Below are 21668 nucleotides of genomic sequence, written 5' to 3' on the forward strand. Positions count from 1 at the left end.
TTCCATTATTTAAGATGCATTTGATTGGTTAGACGTAATTGCAAAAAGCACAGTAGCAGACATTACACTATAATATATAGTATCAGTTAAGACTGGTTCGGGGTTCATAGCTAGATGTACAAAACAATGCAACAAAGGTGGAAGAATCCTCCATTACCCCTTCAGCTTGTGGCCGCCGGGCCTGCAGGGAGGTTTGGTGCAGTGGGGTTTTGGTGGAGCCTCTGGCCTTCTCCAGAGCGGCATCTCCTCCTCCTATGTCACATTGTCATGGCGATGCGGCATCCCGTTACAGCACGTTGTCATGGTGACGCGGCATCACATGGTTGCAGGAGGAGATGCCGACTCCGAAGAGAAGAAGCACTTGCAGAGAGAGGCCCTGCACTCTCCCCCGTGGCAATCGGTTTCAATATTGTCCCTGTATTTGCAAGTGGGATCCTCTCAGAGGTTACTCGCGACTCCCACATGAGTACAGCAAGGCCCCGCTTCTCGGCGATAACAAAAAAGGGGCCGCCATGTCTGCCCATGTGCAGAATGGGCCAGTCTGGGGTCGCGCGTGCGCAGAACGGGACGGTCCAGGGTCTCGCATGCACAGAATGGTTTTTTTTTGCAGATGTTGCGCATGTGTAGAACAGCGCATTGCAGGTCTGCGCATGCGCACATACCGAAAATCACGGAGTTCCGCTTTCCGGCGAGTTTTGCTTTGCGGCAGGTTCTTAGAACGGAACCCGCCGCATGACTGGGGCCCTCCTGTAGTTGTAACTTTGGAGTGGACCTTGACTGTCCTTTTGTGGTCACTCCAAATCAGTAGTTCTGCTCGCGTGCTGATCTTGGACTCCAACCTCCCTGGGACAGGGACGTGACCATATTGTGGGAAGAGAGCACGGAGCCTCTATAAGCCGGGCCGCAGACAGCTTTCCCACCCCCCCCATCTCTCTCACTCCTATCAGCATATCTAGTCAAAAACGTTCTCTATTTTTCCAAATGTCACTTTTTTAACACCCAAGCTTCTGTCAGCCAATGAGTTTCTCGCCCCATTCTGCGTGACGCCAATAATACTATTGATTTGTAAACACAAGTTTGTTCTGAATGTCCGCTTTGTTTTTCTTCTTACGTAACCCTACGTAATACTACAGTATTACCGTAAGGTTTCCGACAAAGCTGAATAAACAGACCCCACTCGTCGTCATCCATCACAGCCTTTTAATGTTTACGTTCTATTTATAGAAGATCAAGAACAAACCTCAACCATTTCCAAAGCAATTTTGACTGCATGGACACCACAGAAGCTATTTTGTCATGGCATTAAAGGGGGAATGTTAACAACATTGGGCCATATTTACTAAGCAGTGCCACTCCATACTAAGTATAGTAGCATGTTAAATATGTTAACCTTTTTGCTGCCTGGGGTGTGGGTGATTGCCCCCCGGCCCATGTAAGCAGGAGTGGAGGGGGCTTCACTTATGTTTCGATTGGACCGACTGCTCCGTGGGATTGGCGTAACCGATAATCCCCTAGAAAACTGGCATTTCTTCCAATATGTACAGTACCTGGTACATCAATAGGGCCTCTGGCAGGCAGGCGTGTTGTAGCACATATGTTAATCACAGCCCTCTAAATGTAGCGGACTAGCAGCTTTTATTTTTAACAAGTTGCGCATTTATAAGTGTAACCCCTCGTTATTTACCATGACTGATTAAACATGTGCTAGGGGGGAACAAAGTTCTACTCCCCTCTGTGAGCGATATGCTAGGCCGCTAGCGGAGAGCCTGGCGGAGGTTAGACAATAGGACACACCATGTATCTTTGAATAACAGGGGCTTGTATTTATAGACTCCCACTATGACACATTTGTGGTCCTCACTGGTGAGCATCATATATTCATCTGATAACACAGCTCATACAACAGTATACCTGGTATATTAGAATCTCCAACATGGATGCTTCTGACTTCCCCTGCCTCTACCAACATGGCCGCAGAAGCAGGACGTCGGCCTCTTCCTGAGCTAATTGTGCTCACCTGCCTTCTCCCGTTATAAGTCTTCCATTCCTCTCCCTCCTTAACTGTGCAAGGTACTCCCTGCCTTTTCTCCCGTTGGAAGCCTCGTCTTGCCTGCCATAAACCCCTGCCTGCCGCCGGACTACCTTACCACTCCCATCCTGCCTCTCTCCAGCCCTGACCTTGGAACGGACCTCTACCATCCTGCCTCTCTCCAGCCCTGACCTTGGAACTGACCTCTACCATCCTGCCTCTCTCCAGCCCTGACCTCGGAACTGTGACCTCGACCATCCTGCCTCTCTCCAGCCCTGACCTCGGAACTGTGACCTCGACCATCCTGCCCTGACCCAGAACTCCACTATTGTATTGCTTCACGATCTAGATCCCAGGTACGGGTCGGTCACTACTCTCCACCTCTGCTTAGCGGGTCTGTTTCCAGGACAGTACAAAGCAACATACGTGACCGCAGCAATACCAACATGTATGTTGCCGCGTTTTTTCCCGTCTTTCATTTCATCCCACTGTCCCTGTATTAGCAAGGGCGTCCTTTGTGGGTGCCGGCACTGCGAAGGAGCTCTTTTGGGTTAACATTGCAGGCCCGTTCCTTTCCAAAACAAACCGGTATGTGTAATCAACAACCGTGGTATTTGCAAGTGGGATCCTCTCAGAGGTTACTCACGACTCCCACATGAGTACAGCAAGGCCCCGCTTCTCGGCGATCCGTCGGTACCAAGAAAGGGGCCGTCGTGTCTGCCCATGCGCAGAATGGGCCAGTCTGGGGTCGCGCATGCGCAGAACGGGGCAGTCCAGGGTCGTGCATGCGCAGAATGTTGTTTTTTTGTTGTTGCAGATGTTGCGCATGCGTAGAACGGCGCATTGCAGGTCTGCGCATGCGCACATAACGAAAATCACGGAGTTCCGCTTTCCGGCGGGTCCTTAGAACGGAACCCGCCGCATTACTGGGGCACTCCTGTAGTTGTAACTTTGGGGTGGACCTCGACTGTCCTTTGTGGTCACTCCAAATCAGTAGTTCTGCTCGCGTGCTGATCTCGGCCTCCAACCTCCCTGGGACAGGGACGTGACCACCTTCGTCCCGGCTTCGCTGGGGACGCAAACGTCTTCCTTTGCCCCTCCCCTTCAGGTAACCAATCATATGAACCCTCCTTTTGGATTCGTAGTCATTGGCTCAAGAGCCTGTCCATCAATCCCAGGTTTCCTTTCAAAGGGGTTACAGAAGTATTTTTCAAAAATTGCTTAAAGCTTTTAGCATTTCAATGGCTAAAAAAAATGCTTTTGCAGGCTTTTTACAATCTGTACCTAATGTTTTTGGCAATAAGACTATTTGTCAGACCCGAAAGTCGCAGGTAATTTGTTAGCATTTCTCGGTTTGCAAAGTAATTGTGAAAAATTAATCAAACAGCTGCACTACATTGAATTAACTGTGTGTATATCTTTAAGAAAAGAGAACGCACGCCACATAGCGTATAAAAGTGTGACATTTAATGCAGTGGGAGAAGGGAAGGGGGGAGAAGGGAGGAGGGAAGGGGGGAGAAGGGAGGAGGGAAGGGGGAGAAGGGAGGAGGGAAGGGGGAGAAGGGAGGAGGGAAGGGGGAGAAGGGAGGAGGGAAGGGGGAGAAGGGAGGAGGGAAGGGGGAGAAGGGAGGCGGGAAGGGGGAGAAGGGAGGAGGGAAGGGGGAGAAGGGAGGAGGGAAGGGGGAGAAGGGAGGAGGGAAGGGGGAGAAGGGAGGAGGGAAGGGAGGAGGGAAGGGAGGACGGAAGGGGGAGAAGGGAGGAGGGAAGGGGGAAACGAGTGCACTCACAAGTGTACGTTAAAAATAAATCAGCATTTTGTGATTATACCACCGCCAGCAGTGGAAGCAGTCATAAGCCCAAAGTTAGAATGGGAGCAGACCCGCTGGACACTGACACCGCGGTAGTCCTGGTGTGGTGGACTGAAAGTCCCACTGCTAACAAATTCCCCGACTGAGCGCTTGAGGCCGCGCTGAGCAGGATCCGGCCTCGCCGAGCTCTGAGGACGTAATGCATACACATACACCGTTAATTCAATGTAGTGGGTAAACGAAACAAAAACAAAAACAGCTGCTTGATTCGTTTTTAAATCACTTGAGCGCAATGACAATTTTATAAGTTGTTTAGTAAAAAAAATAAAATGTAACCCGTCCTCTTTAAGTCCCTTTTCCAACCCTGTATGAATCCCTTACATCTATCCCAAGCATTTCTGAATTACAGCTGAGCCCCACTTAGTAATTTGGGGGCTTTGCGTTACCGCTCTGCTTCCATATAAAAGTGCCTGGTTTATTCTAGCAGTCAGTTGTCCGTAAGATGCCTAGAAATACATAATTTCCATGATGGATTTGCTGGGTTGCTTTTAAGCAGCATATCCCAGGTAAGAAGGTGCTAACGATTCTTTTCACTTTCTGTAGCGTGTTATATTCTGATTAGCAGCTTTTATCTTAAAGCCTGACCTCATTTATTAGGTATACAGCTTGTGCTCGGTTTGACACACTTCCACTCGTTCCTTGGTTAACTAATAGTGCGACGAAAACGACAGTGTGTAACTGCAGTGTTAGCGTGAAAGTAACACGCGTCTGGGGTGTTTCCTGACATAACAACAAAGCATATATTTTATTTTCACACACGTGTGCGATTCTGCTGATACAGTTTAATAGGTAATTGTAATTTAAAAGCAGCAATAATCTCTAATAATTTCCCCTACTGTTCTCTCCAGGGGCAGAATTAGTGACTTCTGGGACCCGGGGCAAATATTTCAGCTGTACCCCACTTGGAAACACACCACATTTGTAAAAACCCCCACAATTTGCAATGCTCCCTCCTCACCTTTCTCTCTCCCCCACACGCTCCCTCCTCACCCACATAGCTCCCTCACCATCCCCTCCCACACATGCTCCCTCCTCACCATCCCCTCCCACACATGCTCCCTCCTCACCATCCTCTTCCCCACATGCTCCCTCCTCACCCTCCTCTCCCCTACCTCATCGAGACTAGGGGTAAAATATCGCACCCAGTAACCTATTACCACAATATTGATGACTTTGCTCCTAAAATTGTGGTAATAAGAAGTGATCTTTTATTTATTTTTACCAGCTGTTTTAACAGTTTGCTGTATGTAGGCCTAAATCTGTTGGTTAAGGCCGCGCGTATAGTGCCTGCGACACGTGATGTCACCTGTCGCCGCTAGCGAAAATTGTATTTCGCTTTGCGGCGGCGTCGTGGGCGACCAGGCCATTGATTGGTTCAGGGGCTGTCATGTGAGGCTACAGCCCCATAAAAATCAAATATTCCCGGTTTCAAAAAATTGCGTCGCATTGTCGCCGTTGTGCTTACTATAAGCGCACGCTGCGGCGACAATGCATTTGTTTTCGGGTGACGTCGCGTTGCCGGCACTATAAGCACGGCCTAAGGGCTGGGACCCGCTGCGCGGGCGGCTGCGCAAGCGTTCCCCACCAGCAGGGGAATCCTTCTGAGCAGGTCCCAGTCCCCCCTCGCTGCACGGCTCACTACGCGCTGTGACGCGTCAGCAGCCAGGGGATACAAGAAAATTGTGATCCCGAGCGGTGACGCGTCACGTGGTGCGCTGATGAGCCAATCAGCGGCGGAGGCGGGAGCTGTCACACAGCTTCCTACACAAGGTAGGGGGTGGTGTGTGTGTGTGTCTGTGTCTCAGCGTGTGTGAGGGAATTCGTGGGGGAAGGGGGAGGGAGCTGCTTACCTTCCAGCAGCCCGCAGCAGCTCCCTCCTGCCCTGCAGACTGAGACCGATCCCGTGGAGGGAGGGGGGGAGTAGCGGGTCCCTCTGCTCAAACCACGCCCCACTTCCCACTCCCGCCCCCCCTCCCACTCCCTACAGACCGCATATCGCGGTCTGTCTGTCAGCGCCCCGCCTGTCTGCAGTGCGGGCGCGCTGACTGAGGGAGCGGGGCCTTAGCCTAAGACGTCAACCTCTTCTTTGTAATGATGCCTCAGTCTATTACACTATTTAAGGTTCGAATTCAGGCTTAGCAATTTAAGATTAACTCAGCCAATATTTTCACGTCATGTTTTTTTGGGGTTAAATGCCACAATCTTGTTATTTAGGGTTAGACTCTTAACTTCTCTTCACTTTAACTCTATCACATTTTATCCACATGGTATATTATTTTGCGTTAGGTTCCAGACTGACATATTTTCTCTCTGTCCCACTTTACCCAAACACAAGGTAGGGAGCCATACCCCCCATCTTCACCAAGTTCTCCAAAGGGCCTGATAAAAAAAACATTTACTAGTAAAAGGGCAACATTGTTGTAATGTCAATTTAGATATATTCATTTTCAATGTATTTCAACCTTTTACAAGCATTTTTAAGATCTGTATCATATATATTTCCATTCAATTACAAGTGAGTTTCACTGTGAACACTTGCACTTAGCTGCCTAAGCAACTATTATGAAATTAGCTGTAACAGAGTCCTGGGACCACATTTGACCCGCTGGCCACGAGTTGAATGGAAACATCAGGTGTCTTGTCTCCTCCTGCAAACGGCACACACAATTCTGTTCTTTTCTACTGTTTGAGACGGATGCATATTACTTACCATGTTAAATGTGAAGAGCTCCGTGAACCGAGGTGTGATGCTTTTTAACCAGATCATCACCTCTCCTGTAGCACCTTTCAAAAGAACGTGGAGACTCACTGACGCAGAAAAGTTAATGCGAACAAAAAGGAAGCAATCGTGTCACACGAAGACTCACAAAAGCCCCCCTCTGGAGGAACAGCTAAAACCTAAATTGCTGTGCTCATAATTATACAAATTAGGGGCTAGCAGTGCAGTCCCACCTATGGCTCAATTAAACAAAACGGGCAGTGATACATTTCATACGTTTATATTCAGGAATCATAAATAATACTGTCTCACATGACTGTGTATGCAACTCTATATGGACAGGTTTGTTTTGCCGGCACAATGTGTCCTTGTTCCAAAGAGCTTACAATCTAATTTTTGTGCAGGAGGCACAGGGCGTGTAAGCACAAGGTCACAAGGAGAACAGACACTGGGTTTGAACCCTGGTGCAACCACCTCAATAGCAAACATACCAGAAAACGACTCTTCCTGTATACATATTTGTAAATAAATATTTTAGGTTGTAGTGTTTTCTTGGTAGACATCATTTGGAGGAGAATTACTGCCCCCTCTCTCCTTAGTCCATTCAAACCAGAACAGATTTAAGGGATACAATCTACTGTACCTCCCATCATATTCTGCTGAGCACCTTGTCCTATAATTGCCCCTATAGAGACTTCCCAAACCGTACTGCCCATCATAATATTCTGCTGAGCAACTCTCCCCAAACTGCACACTGATATACTGTAAGCAGAGCAACGCTAACACAAAGAGCCTTGATACACTGACACTAATGGATGCCACACGCCTTGGATAGCATCAACCTCCTGCTTCTTGTGACCCTTCGTTTCCGCATCATGCATAATAACAGATTCAGAAAGGCAAGAAGAGGCCACAGGGTTAATTTTATACTCCGATCAGAACGAGGGAGGTTACATTTCCCTGCAATATACTTCTCAAGAGGCAGCGTCTGCATGAAAACACTAATTAAACGCTTTGCTTGAATTTATCGCGCTCGGTGGGGTAGTATACTGTACGGCTTTTTGTGCTCCAAAGGAAAGCGCTTTTTGGAGCGTTCCCAGTGGCACAGTATCCGCGATCGTGAAATTTATTGTGTCCTACAACCTATAGCAGTCGCAAAGAAAAATGAGAAGTTTAGGGAAAGAAAAGATTTATGTAGAGATGTGTTGCGTGAAAGAGAAACCTTAGAGGTTTTAAATATTGTATAGTACTGTATAAACTACACACTGGTCAAACAAAATACATCATATATCAATAAGTACTTTATATTACATTGATTATTGGTCATTTTAATGGTTGAACACAACCTAACTGGGTTCATCATTTTTGCCAGATTAGTGAAATCGTGCCGTTTTCCCCAGAATTTCGCTAAATGGCAGTATATAAAATAATGATATTTATATTTTCACTGTCTATTTGTACTTTATATCTATATTAACAGTCCCAGTCCCAACTGCACAAGCCAAATAGCGTGTGTGCCTTCGTTATAGTCTCTGCAATACAAGAACTTGGAGTGAAATTGAAGAGAAATTGCAGTAATTCAGGGCAAAAAAACAAAACAAAACCCACCACTTATGATCACATTGGCCTGTCTCAGACAGGTGCAAAAGTCTGCCTTTCCCCATACTGTACAATGCTTTCACTGCAGTCAGGGATTCTGGGTAATGACATGCAAATAAGCACTCACAAGTGTGTCACTTTTAGCTTCGTATCCATTTTAACATGGATCCCTATAACTGTATGCCTGCCGTATTAGGCCGCGCTAATAGCGCCGGCGACGGCAGGTTGCCGTCGCTGGAAAAATCAAATTGAGATGACTTCCAGCGATTGCGACCAATGCATTTGTTTTGACGCGGCGTCGCGTCGCTGTCGCCGGCACTCTAAGCGCAGCCTTACACAGCTTATTCAGCACAGTCTGGGTTAAAGTCCTGTTGGGCTTCAGCAGTGTCAGGCGAAGTCCGTAGTGCTTGAAAACAAAGCTCTAAAAAAGTTCCAAAGCTGTAGAAAAATTGTACAACAGTTCCAAGTTACAATAAATAAATATTCAAATTATTTTCAAAAATAGATTTTTTTTCTGGTTAAAATTGGAGAATTTCGCTAGGCATTTTCAAGTTAAATACATTGTGCAAACTGTTAACGCATTTTCAAACAAACACGTGAACCGCGTTTCCGTAAGTTCGCCCATCCCTTCCAGTAATCTTCCCATTTCCTTGAAATGATACAAAATGGAGTCTAAGAACCAAAGACCTTTCTAAAGGACGACAACGTTTATTGCTAAAACCTCAACGAGCGAGTCATTTTTATAACCATCGACTACAATTTTTGAGAAAGAAGCGTGTTGAGTAACTATGCAGCTGTAACTCAATGTTTTTCAGCCTTAATCAAAAATGGTACCATTAAAACACACTGTATATTATATACTGGGAGAACGAGAGCAAAGAAAAGCAGACAATATTTTGAACAGACACAGGTATGGTATACATTTATTTATACGTATTAAAGCAGTGTTGTGTATTAAAAATACCCTATACATAGAAAAATACCACTTTACCTAAGCTTAATATATCAGGAATGAATAAAGCGAAAGCTAAAATAGCTTCTTATTCATTTCAAAGCATCCTATATAACGTCATAACTACATCTTAAAATACAGTACTTCAAAACATTAACAGATAAAACAAAACTGTAGTTGACTAGCTTGTTTACTGTATTTGGCAGTGTTAGAGCTGGAGGATTTGAAGGTAGATATAATAGCAGTATTATTATATTGAACCCCTTAAAAAATTTTTTTTTGAGGCAGCAATAGTGAATTCATTAAAGAAACAATCTGCATTACTTATTTGAAAAAATAGATCTATTTTATACCATTGAGATATTCCTTATTTTTTCTCTCTCGATTGTATATAATTTATTTTTCTCTTAGTAGACGTTTTATTTTAGGAAGGTGGGAGGGGGAGAGAGTTAAATGGTATACTAGTTTGTCATACACATTCCCAGCTCGCTCTAACTCCAACACCCACCACATTATATATATATATATATATGTTATATATGAAGTTTGCGCACCCCTGCAATATGCAGTGATGGGCGTATGTCTTTTTTCAACCTCTTCTACTATGTAACAGTTCTCCAGTACACTTACTTTCTGAAGTGAACCTTATATGAAACACTAACATTTCTCCGAGGTCAGTGAGCAGCGCGCCTGACTGTGTGAACAAATAGATTTAGCATTGTACCACTTTTACAATTACATGCCCAGACATGTTAGCGCCATCACACGCACCTACTTCTAGAATTTACTGCGTCTATGAAATAAAACACAGTTTTCAAATTTGTGAGCAAGCTAAAAATAGAGAGGGGGGGGAACATACACATTGCTGCTCTGTTTCTCAACCCTATTCTCAGGGCACCACCTGCAGGTCATGTTTAGAGTTAACCTGCTGACCGCACATTCACATGCAACTGCAGGTTGTAGACTGCTTGCCTTCAATTCTGCACTTAAACCCAACCCACACTGCGCGATTCCTGCAGCCAGGCTAATGGCCCATCGGATTAACACAGCGGATGCATTTGAATGGGACTCATGCTGTGTGAATCCTACCGGGCTGCAAATCCCATTCAAATGCAGGGACCCCCGCTGAGTTAATCCGATGGGCCATTGCAGCCTGCTGTGGACCATCTCACGAGTTACTGCGAGATGGTCACAGATTTTCCTTGGCAAGCAGTCTACAACCGGCAGTCGCATCTGTACAAAATAAGGGCAAACATGTACAGTACGCTCGATAATTCATTGGCTTGGTTCGGGTGTCCCAATGAGATGGTAGAGAAAGACTGACCTTCTGTATAGCATGATGATGAAATCTTTTAAACAATTAATGGGCTGCAGGAAACTTGTGATAACATGGAGTTATATTGGCCATACTGTTGCACTGAGGACGGTAACTGTTTTTTTTTTTAACAGCTTTTGAGTTCAGGAGGATCTCTTGGATTACCCTCGCCGATATCCTCTGGACAGGACAAACTCAATGCACTGGTCACAGGATGAGTCCAAGAGGTTGTTTGTGTAACATGGCTAAAAAAACAAACAAAGACAAATAAAATCAATTAGTGATTTATGATACAAGCACAGATATCTCACAGTTGAAATATTAACAATAGTCTGTCTAAATTAAATATTGAGCTTTGTTTAGTACACAGATGTTTGGACTTCACTGTTTGATATCTTCGGAAATCAGTCAGGGATATGTTGTGACATTCTCTGAATGCAAAAAGGGGACTGAGAAGGTTAAATAAGCAAAAAGACACATGGACAACGTATCACCTACAGTAATAGGATCACAGTGGCCAACATGTAATAGATATCTTGAGTGTTCATCGCCTATCGACTACAATTGAGGTAGAATCTTCATGGAAACCATTCCAATTCAACAATTATTGTGTTGACATTTTTTGTGTGTTATTATATTTTTCAAGGTATTCTCCAAAACTGGATCTTATCATCTGACACCACACTGTCCATCAGTTTCACTTTCTAGGTTTCTGCGGTTTGTGGCATGCTGGCTTATTACTCGAGCCAGGTAACACGGAGGCCGGCAGTATTCTTTAAAAATGGGTCCACACGCAGAGCCGAGGAAAAAGGAGAGACAAGATTACAAGAACAAAAATGGTTATGGCGGAGTATTTCTAAAGGTTATTATGCGAGAGGTGAATGCCTTTTGAAGAAGAGATAGCGATGAGATCATTATTTACAGACCCAGCATAGACATCAATGCTGAGTGCACAAGCCGTGTATCAAGAGGTTATTAGCCGAGAAGTGGCGTCCCTTGAAGCAGAGATGGTGCATGTTCAATACAAAAAGACTAAACTTGGAGCAACAAAGATAATTGACATGTAGGAGGAATAGTGAGTTTCACTAGTACAATTTTGAGCATTTAGTAGTGAAGTGCAGTGCTACTGTCTCAGTCCAACAACCAAATGTAAAGAAATTGCCTTTGCTTCCCAATCAACTGTGAAATGACCTATTGGTTTTATATTTTGGAGCAATATTGGGCAAGAGACTAATACAAAACAAATGTGGATTTTTAAGTTCAATTCGTCATTTACTCACACTTAACTCTCCTCTACTTCTACCTTTTGAAGTAATTGCTGGTTTAAACACAAAAAGAAAAAAACGGAGTTTAAAAAAAAAAATGGAACAGAATTTGTTTTCCAAGAGTCCTGGGGGCTGGTAAACGTCATGTTATTAGGAGGAAAATGGGAACATTTGAATTGAGGTTTATTCTAGACTAACTTGCAAGTTTTTCCTCCAAGTGGAATAGGGTAGCACGCTGAGATCTCATTATTTTCTAGCGTGAGCCCAACGTACGACAAAAGTAAATGCTGAGGCAAGGTGTCTACCTGTTCTTAGCTTATGTAATTAACTTTAACTACTTTTTTTATTGACTTGTGCGCTCCCAAAACGATGATCTTTTCTCCCTGCCATTATTTGCTGCTGAGAATCATTCTGACCCCCTGACCTTCTAATCGCTCTTCCATGGCTTCTATTTCTCTGCTATTAAGCTGGTGCTCAGGCAAGCGGAAAACGCCATTTGATGGATTGCATTTGTAGGAGAAAAAAAAAAAACACATGGGGAAGATATGTTCAAGGACTTTCCTATTTTCACGCTCGAGTGCAGGGGTGGCCAACACCGGTCCTCAAGGGCCACCAACAGGTAAGGATTTAAGGACACCCCTGCTTCAGCCCAGGTGGTTCAATCAGAATGACTTTTAGCAATAATCAGTCAGTTGACAATCTGGGTGCCAACACATCCAGTTCCCTAGCGATTTAGTAAAAAAATAGTCAGTCCCTATAATGTCAGAGAGGAGGAGTCCGTCCAATGCAATTAAAAGCGCGACAATAAAAAATACAAGTACAGGCATACCCCGGTTTAAGGACACTCACATTAAGTACACTCGCGAGTAGGGACGTATTTTCAATAGCCCCATACCCGTGCCTGTACGCGCGCTTCGCTAGTACGGACACTTAGGGGCCTATGCAGAGAGCAGCGCTATTTAGAAATTCGCCATTTTTTGGAGAAAATCGCGCAGAAAACAGCCGAAAATGGCGAGTTACGAAAAACGCGCCAATTTTTCTTTTCTATTTCTAAAACTCGCCTCGCGGCTGGCGAGAACCTCCATCTCGCCAGTTTTAAAAATATCCTAATGCAGAGAGGCGCGAACGGCATCTAGCGGCTGTTCGCGCCAATAAAATGGCGCGATTGTCTCCTTTTTGCCTCGCCAGAAAAAATTGGCAAGAAGCTGCCGCTCGCGGCCATTGCAAAGGGAAAAAAAAGGCGCGATTTTTTTTTTACACATTTCTGAAGCGCGCATCTCGCCAATTTAAACTCGCCACACGCATTCATGTTAAACATAGCAGAATTCGCACATTTCTGCATATGGAGAATAAAACTCACCAAAAAAGCTACTTTTTTAATAAATTCGCCAATTTTAAAATTCGCTGCTCTCTGCATAGGCCCCTTATTCTGCCCTACACACCGCCACAGGAGTGACGCGCTGATACCCCTCGCCCAATAGACAAACGGCGGCTCGCGCATGCGCCTATCCTGAACAGCAATACCGGCTCCCTACCTGTACCGGAGCATCGATAAGTGGGGAAAAAAAGGTAGCGCTTCACTTCAAGTCCATTTTCGCTTTACATACATGCTCTGGACCCATCGTGTTCGTTAATGCGGGGTACGCCTGTAGGTTGTTTCCAGTGGTGGAATTCCCATTAGGCCCAGGCAGGAAAATGTTGGGGCGACACATTTTCAGTTTATTCCCCCCATATACAGAGGCCCCGCTCTCTTCCCCACTGATTGCCGGAGGAGAGCGTGGGGCGCTCTGTAAAGGTATCATAAAGTTCAATACCTGCACTCTACATCTAGCACCGCTTCCTGAAGCCCTACAGCAAAAAGCTGGCGTGACAGAACTAGGAGTTGAAAATCGGATACAAATAAAGTAATGTTCTGTCTTTGAGGAGACGAAATGTATAAATTAAGTTACGGGAGTACGGGTCAGCAAGAAAGCAGAAAGCACGGGCATTTTTTATTCAGCGCCTTCAGTCAGAGAATAAGGAAACAAGGAATATATTCATGTGTCACGAATAAAATACTTGGGTGATTTATAAAGCTGGGAAACTAATGCAAAAAACACAGATAATACATAAAATTATGCTGGGGAGTAATAAAATAACATATGCTGAATCAAATACTGGCTGTGCAGAATGACACAATTTTGCTGTAATCCTTCAAATGCCATAAGACCGGTCTTCCGAATCTCAACCCAGGGGATCGCTCTGTGTACTGATCCCGTGATTGGGCGCCGGCCAGCCGGGACGCGAACAGAAGTGCCCGACACTTCACTTCCGTTCTGATCCCACCCGTGCTCCAATGAACGCGGTATCCCCCCGTTGTTGCAGTGAGGTCGCAGCGACACCTGGGTGGTCGGAGGGTCGGCATTTTATTCAGAGCCTCAAATCGGGAAACATAAATGAGCTTACTTTCAGCATAGTAGAACAATCAAAACAAAAATCAGGAATACTCGGTATATAGTCCCGGACAGGGCCGTGCCCGGTGTCAGGAATACTCGGTATTTAGTCCCGGACAGGGCCGTGCCCGGTGTCAGGAATACTCGGTATTTAGTCCCGGACAGGGCCGTGCCCGGTGTCAGGAATACTCAGTATTTAGTCCCGGACAGGGCCGTGCCCGGTGTCAGGAATACTCGGTATTTAGTCCCGGACAGGGCCGTGCCCGGTGTCAGGAATACTCGGTATTTAGTCCCGGACAGGGCCGTGCCCGGTGTCAGGAATACTCGGTATTTAGTCCCGGACAGGGCCGTGCCCGGTGTCAGGAATACTCGGTATTTAGTCCCGGACAGGGCCGTGCCCGGTGTCAGGAATACTCGGTATTTAGTCCCGGACAGGCCGTGCCTGGTGTCAGGAATACTCGGTATTTAGTCCCGGACAGGCCGTGCCCGGTGTCAGGAATACTCGGTATTTAGTCCCGGACAGGCCGTGCCCGGTGTCAGGAATACTCGGTATTTAGTCCCGGACAGGGCCGTGCCCGGTGTCAGGAATACTCGGTATTTAGTCCCGGACAGGGCCGTGCCCGGTGTCAGGAATACTCGGTATTTAGTCCCGGACAGGGCCGTGCCCGGTGTCAGGAATACTCGGTATTTAGTCCCGGACAGGGCCGTGCCCGGTGTCAGGAATACTCTGTATTTCGTCCCGGACAGGCCGTGCCCGGTGTCAGGAATACTCGGTATTTAGTCCCGGACAGGGCCGTGCCCGGTGTCAGGAATACTCGGTATTTAGTCTCGGACAGGGCTGTGCCGGTGTCAGGAATACTCGGTATTTAGTCCCGGACAGGGCCGTGCCCGGTGTCAGGAATACTCGGTATTTAGTCCCGGACAGGGCCGTGCCCGGTGTCAGGAATACTCGGTATTTAGTCCCGGACAGGGCCGTGCCCGGTGTCAGGAATACTCGGTATTTAGTCCCGGACAGGGCCGTGCCCGGTGTCAGGAATACTCGGTATTTAGTCCCGGACAGGGCCGTGCCCGGTGTCAGGAATACTCGGTATTTAGTCCCGGACAGGGCCGTGCCCGGTGTCAGGAATACTCGGTATTTAGTCCCGGACAGGGCCGTGCCCGGTGTCAGGAATACTCGGTATTTAGTCCCGGACAGGGCCGTGCCCGGTGTCAGGAATACTCGGTATTTAGTCCCGGACAGGGCTGTGCCCGGTGTCAGGAATACTCGGTATTTAGTCCCGGACAGGGCTGTGCCCGGTGTCAGGAATACTCGGTATTTAGTCCCGGACACGGCCGTGCCCGGTGTCAGGAATACTCGGTATTTAGTCCCGGACAGGGCCGTGCCCGGTGTCAGGAATACTCGGTATTTAGTCCCGGACAGGGCCGTGCCCGGTGTCAGGAATACTCGGTATTTAGTCCCGGACAGGGCCGTGCCCGGTGTCAGGAATACTCGGTATTTAGTCCCGGACAGGGCCGTGCCCGGTGTCAGGAATACTCGGTATTTAGTCCCGGACAGGGCCGTGCCCGGTGTCAGGAATACTCGGTATTTAGTCCCGGACAGGGCCGTGCCCGGTGTCAGGAATACTCGGTATTTAGTCCCGGACAGGGCCGTGCCCGGTGTCAGGAATACTCGGTATTTAGTCCCGGACAGGGCCGTGCCCGGTGTCAGGAATACTCGGTATTTAGTCCCGGACAGGGCCGTGCCCGGTGTCAGGAATACTCGGTATTTAGTCCCGGACAGGCCGTGCCCGGTGTCAGGAATACTCGGTATTTAGTCCCGGACAGGGCCGTGCCCGGTGTCAGGAATACTCGGTATTTAGTCCCGGACAGGGCCGTGCCCGGTGTCAGGAATACTCGGTATTTAGTCCCGGACAGGGCCGTGCCAGGTGTCAGGAATACTCGGTATTTAGTCCCGGACAGGCCGTGCCCGGTGTCAGGAATACTCGGTATTTAGTCCCGGACAGGGCCGTGCCCGGTGTCAGGAATACTCGGTATTTAGTCCCGGACAGGGCCGTGCCCGGTGTCAGGAATACTCGGTATTTAGTCCCGGACAGGGCTGTGCCCGGTGTCAGGAATACTCGGTATTTAGTCCCGGACAGGGCCGTGCCCGGTGTCAGGAATACTCGGTATTTAGTCCCGGACAGGGCTGTGCCCGGTGTCAGGAATACTCGGTATTTAGTCCCGGACAGGGCCGTGCCCGGTGTCAGGAATACTCGGTATTTAGTCCCGGACAGGGCTGTGCCCGGTGTCAGGAATACTCGGTATTTAGTCCCGGACAGGGCCGTGCCCGGTGTCAGGAATACTCGGTATTTAGTCCCGGATAGGGCCGTGCCCGGTGTCAGGAATACTTGGTATTTAGTCCCGGACAGGGCCGTGCCCGGTGTCAGGAATACTCGGTATTTAGTCCCGGACAGGGCTGTGCCCGGTGTCAGGAATACTCTGTATTTCGTCCCGGACAGGGCTGTGCCCGGTGTCAGGAATACTCGGTATTTAGTCCCGGACAGGGCTCTGCCCGGTGTCAGGAATACTCGGTATTTAGTCCCGGACAGGGCCGTGCCAGGTGTCAGGAATACTCGGTATTTAGTCCCGGACAGGGCCGTGCCAGGTGTCAGGAATACTCGGTATTTAGTCCCGGACAGGGCTGTGCCCGGTGTCAGGAATACTCGGTATTTAGTCCCGGACAGGGCTGTGCCCGGTGTCAGGAATACTCGGTATTTAGTCCCGGACAGGGCTGTGCCCGGTGTCAGGAATACTCGGTATTTAGTCCCGGACAGGGCTGTGCCCGGTGTCAGGAATACTCGGTATTTAGTCCCGGACAGGGCCGTGCCCGGTGTCAGGAATACTCGGTATTTAGTCCCGGACAGGGCCGTGCCCGGTGTCAGGAATACTCGGTATTTAGTCCCGGACAGGGCCGTGCCCGGTGTCAGGAATACTCGGTATTTAGTCCCGGACAGGGCCGTGCCAGGTGTCAGGAATACTCGGTATTTAGTCCCGGACAGGGCTGTGCCCGGTGTCAGGAATACTCGGTATTTAGTCCCGGACAGGGCTGTGCCCGGTGTCAGGAATACTCGGTATTTAGTCCCGGACAGGGCTGTGCCCGGTGTCAGGAATACTCGGTATTTAGTCCCGGACAGGGCTGTGCCCGGTGTCAGGAATACTCGGTATTTAGTCCCGGACAGGGCCGTGCCCGGTGTCAGGAATACTCGGTATTTAGTCCCGGATAGGGCCGTGCCCGGTGTCAGGAATACTTGGTATTTAGTCCCGGACAGGGCCGTGCCCGGTGTCAGGAATACTCGGTATTTAGTCCCGGACAGGGCCGTGCCAGGTGTCAGGAATACTCGGTATTTAGTCCCGGACAGGGCCGTGCCCGGTGTCAGGAATACTCGGTATTTAGTCCCGGACAGGGCCGTGCCCGGTGTCAGGAATACTCGGTATTTAGTCCCGGACAGGGCTGTGCCCGGTGTCAGGAATACTCGGTATTTAGTCCCGGACAGGGCTGTGCCCGGTGTCAGGAATACTCGGTATTTAGTCCCGGACAGGGCTGTGCCCGGTGTCAGGAATACTCGGTATTTAGTCCCGGACAGGGCTGTGCCCGGTGTCAGGAATACTCGGTATTTAGTCCCGGACAGGGCTGTGCCCGGTGTCAGGAATACTCGGTATTTAGTCCCGGACAGGGCCGTGCCCGGTGTCAGGAATACTCTGTATTTCGTCCCGGACAGGGCTGTGCACTCAGGGAGATATGAGGTCTCTTGCGGCTTGGTTGGCCGAGTAACCCTCCATAGGGTATACGGTCTTACAGAATGTCAGAAAGCCCTTGCAGGAAACGGGGAAACGGGGGTGTTCAAGTCGGGCCGTCTCACAGGGAGTGAAAATATTCAAAACAAACAGACCTTTTGACAGGGTTTTCTTATCTCCATCAGTGCCAGGGAGTGTGCAACGCTGGCCATGCCAATAACCCCACAGTCATCGGGCCTGGGACACTTGTCCCGGGCTCTCCTCCCATCGGTGGGGCCCTGATCCAGTTACACACGAGCATTGCACTTCCCTGTTAAGATTTATTTGAATACATTGTGGCTTTATTAGCCTACAGTCTCCAAGCACCTGCCACACGAGGCACTTCTCAATTTCACATATGCTTTACTATTATATGTTTGTGTGATAGATGAATGGGATAGATGAAGGGTTTGATCTAATTAAGTGGAGACGCATTACACTTGATCTTCCATATATTGATTTCTTGCCTACCCTATTACACAATTTTTCCCTGTCATGTCGTTATCAATTGGTTATGATTCATGTCTTGCTACTTATTGTTAATTGAAGCATCATTTGTCTGGATTAATGTATCCCTATTCTGTGGGAATATTTTCCACCCCACCGCCTTTTTAACTTTTTAATTATTGTGACCTAATGTTTTAACGATTCTCATTAAATGTTACATTTTATTCTTTCGTGGTGTGCACTCAAGTGATTTGCTCTTGGAAGGCTTTGCTAAAGCCACCCCGCTTTTTGTCTTCACTTGAATACTAATCACTGCACAAGATTGTCACGTAATATATATATTTGATCATCGATTGCACATGTTTTTGGCTTTTAGAACTTTCAAGTTGATCAACTTCTATTTCTGTGGCTTTGTAACCTGGAATTAGAATCTTTCATGATATTTAAACCATTTTAGGAGCGCGCGCGATCTGTCACGAAGGTGAAATGTACTCCAGCTAAGCAGTGTCTCAACGACTCAATCGCCCATTTTACTGCCAGATATTCCTTCTCGATAACCGTAGTATTTCACCTTCCTCGGAAACAACATCTGAATCAGAAATAGGATAGGGTGTTTTACGCCCTCAAACTGTTGGGACAGAATTGCCCCTATGCCTATATCAGAGGCATCGGTCTGTACCACAGAGAGCTCATCAAAAGCTGGGCTTTTACGAGTGGAAACTTCCAACAGACACTTCTTCACTTCCTCAAAGGCTCTTTGGCACTCCCCAGACCATACTAATTGGGCAGGGGCACCCTTTCTTGTGAGGTCTGCTAAGGGGTGCAGTCATTGCGGAGTAATATGAGATGAAGCAACGGTGGTAACCTGCTAAACCCCAAAGACAGCGTACCTGTGTCTTTGCCCGTGGTGTTGGGACTTCTTTCCGGGCAGCTACCTTGCTGGTCAGTGGTCTTACGGTGCCACCCCCATGGCATAGCCGAAGTACTTTGTAGTGGCCTTTCCCCAATTTCTAAGGGTTTGTAGTGATCCCTGCCTCTCTCAAAGACCTGAGGCCTGCTTTTAGCCTGTTTAAATGAGCCCGCCAGTGCTTACTGTTAATTACTATATCGTCTAGGTAGGGTGCAGCATTTCCATTACGAGGACATAGAACCTTGTCCATGAGCCCCTAGAAAGGATCTGTGCGGTTCAGAGTTGGAGGACCTCTCTAATTATCTTCTTCATTGGTGCATGAGACCTCGCAAGCCCCTTCTTCATGCGGACAAGACCTCGCAAGCCCCTTCTTCATGCGGACAATACCCCTCAAGCCCCTTCTTCATGCGGACAATACCCCTCAAGCCCCTTCTTCATGCGAACAAGACCTAGCAAGCCCCTTCTTCATGCGGACAAGACCTCGCAAGTCCCTTCATGCGGACAAGACTTCACAAGCCCCTTCTTCATGCGGACAATACCTCGCAAGCCCCTTCATGCGGACAAGACCCCGCAAGCCCCTTCTTCATGCGGAAAAGACCTCGCAAGCCCCTTCTTCATGCGGACAAGATCTCGCAAGCCCCTTCTTCATGTGGACAAGACCTCGCAAGCCCCTTCCTCATGCGGACAATACCCCGCAAGCCCCTTCTTCATGCGGACAAGACCTTGCAAGCCGATTCTTCAGACGTGCCACACCTCACACCTCTCTTCTTTAAATGTCCAAGACCTCACAAGTCTCTTCTTCAGATATACTTTAGCAGCAAAATAGAAGAGAATGGATGTTTCCGTCTAGCTGGTCCTTCAGCGCAGGATTTCGTGTTCCTCCATCTTTACATTCTCGGAGCACGCCCAATTTTTTTGTTGTTGATTTCATTATGAAACGCCTAGTATACACCTGCATCAAGCAACAAGTTTGTCCCAACCTTCACTGTATACAACAGAGCTTTCTCCATTACAGAGAGTGTAGAGCTATTATCTTGTTTACCAGAAGTATTAATGGGGCCTGCGTCTGCAGCTAAAGCTAAGCAAGCAATTACTGCAAACATTTTATAGTCATCTTTAATATGGGAGCCATTTAACAACCCCTGCAGAATCAGTGCAGCACTGGACATATACGCGGAGGATGAATGATCATGACATTTGAATGTTAATAATTATTTTTTTATTCCTATAGCTACGTATGCCGGAAAAGGCCATTACGGCCAAGACATATAGGCCAATTAAAATACTGTGGCTCTGTATACTATATAGAGATAAAAACACCAGCCATATAAGTAAATATAAGATGAATGGTACAGTATCATTGACACAAAGAGCTTACAAAATCTAGGTCTGAATCAAACAGAGATTCATTTTCGTGAAGTATTTAATGCTCTTATCCCCGACTGAAAATGTGACTTCTTCTGAAAAGTGATGGTTGGTGCTACTGTATATTAAAGCTGAAATCCCCCCCAACAAGAGATGGGCGAACCGGTCTGAATTAGTTCTGATGATTTTCCAGGCCTTTCACAGCCAAATCCAATGAACGAAATCCGCCGTCGGATTGGAGGAAGAGTTCAATTTAGTAGTGTCTCCGGTTGAAAATATATACAGCCCCTCAAACCTCCATCCAAATAATTTAGGGAGAGACGTCTGTGCTCAAAAAGGCACACACCTAAGGTACCCTGGGAGATATGCCAATAGCTGGATTAGCTACTTGTGTGAGCAGCTGGTTTTGCTCACACTGCTAGAGCTGTTGCCCAGAGTAGCAGAGGTTGTGGTTGCTAATCCAGTTGGCCTGACACCAGAACTCCATTCCACTAGGTGCCGTAGGCTTGTCATGATGGAAATGCGCAAAGTTGGATACTGTGTAACAGCATTTTCATTTCCCTTAATAAAAGCCACCACCGTCAAACGAGAGCAGCCGACACTGCTGCTTGTTTGAGGCCTATTCTAAACTAGCAGTGCTGTTGTGGGGCCGTGAAAAAAATAAGAATGATATTATCAGGCTACTTTGACACTGAACATGACATCTTTTCAAAGTATATGATAAAAAAAGAATTTGCTTCATGAGCCGTGACATCTTGTAAAAGCTGCCTGCGGTGTATTTGATTGTAATTATGTGAAAAACAGAACAAATTTGAACATTGTACGGGGAAACAGGAAAAGGAGAGACGCAGGATAGGGGTAATAATGAGGACGAATCTGTGGGGTGTCCGAGGAGGACAAAAACAAAATTGCCGGGAGCAGGTGGTTTCCATTAGTTTGGGAGAAATAATCACA

The 21668-nt window shown here is 47.4% G+C and overlaps 1 protein-coding gene across 1 annotated transcript in view; it reads right to left on the reverse strand.

Moving 5' to 3' along the window:
• Positions 1-9546: 9546 nt before the first annotated feature.
• The window catches only part of STXBP4 (syntaxin binding protein 4), a 58229-nt gene continuing 46107 nt past the window's right edge, over positions 9547-21668 (reverse strand). The window contains exon 13 of the mRNA XM_075579648.1: positions 9547-10727. Within this exon, the coding sequence (XP_075435763.1) occupies positions 10610-10727 (118 nt within the window). The 3' untranslated portion in view covers positions 9547-10609. The remainder of the gene's footprint in view (positions 10728-21668) is intronic.

This window comes from Ascaphus truei, chromosome 22 (genome assembly GCF_040206685.1).
Source record: "Ascaphus truei isolate aAscTru1 chromosome 22, aAscTru1.hap1, whole genome shotgun sequence".
In the NCBI taxonomy this organism is placed as follows: domain Eukaryota; kingdom Metazoa; phylum Chordata; class Amphibia; order Anura; family Ascaphidae; genus Ascaphus; species Ascaphus truei.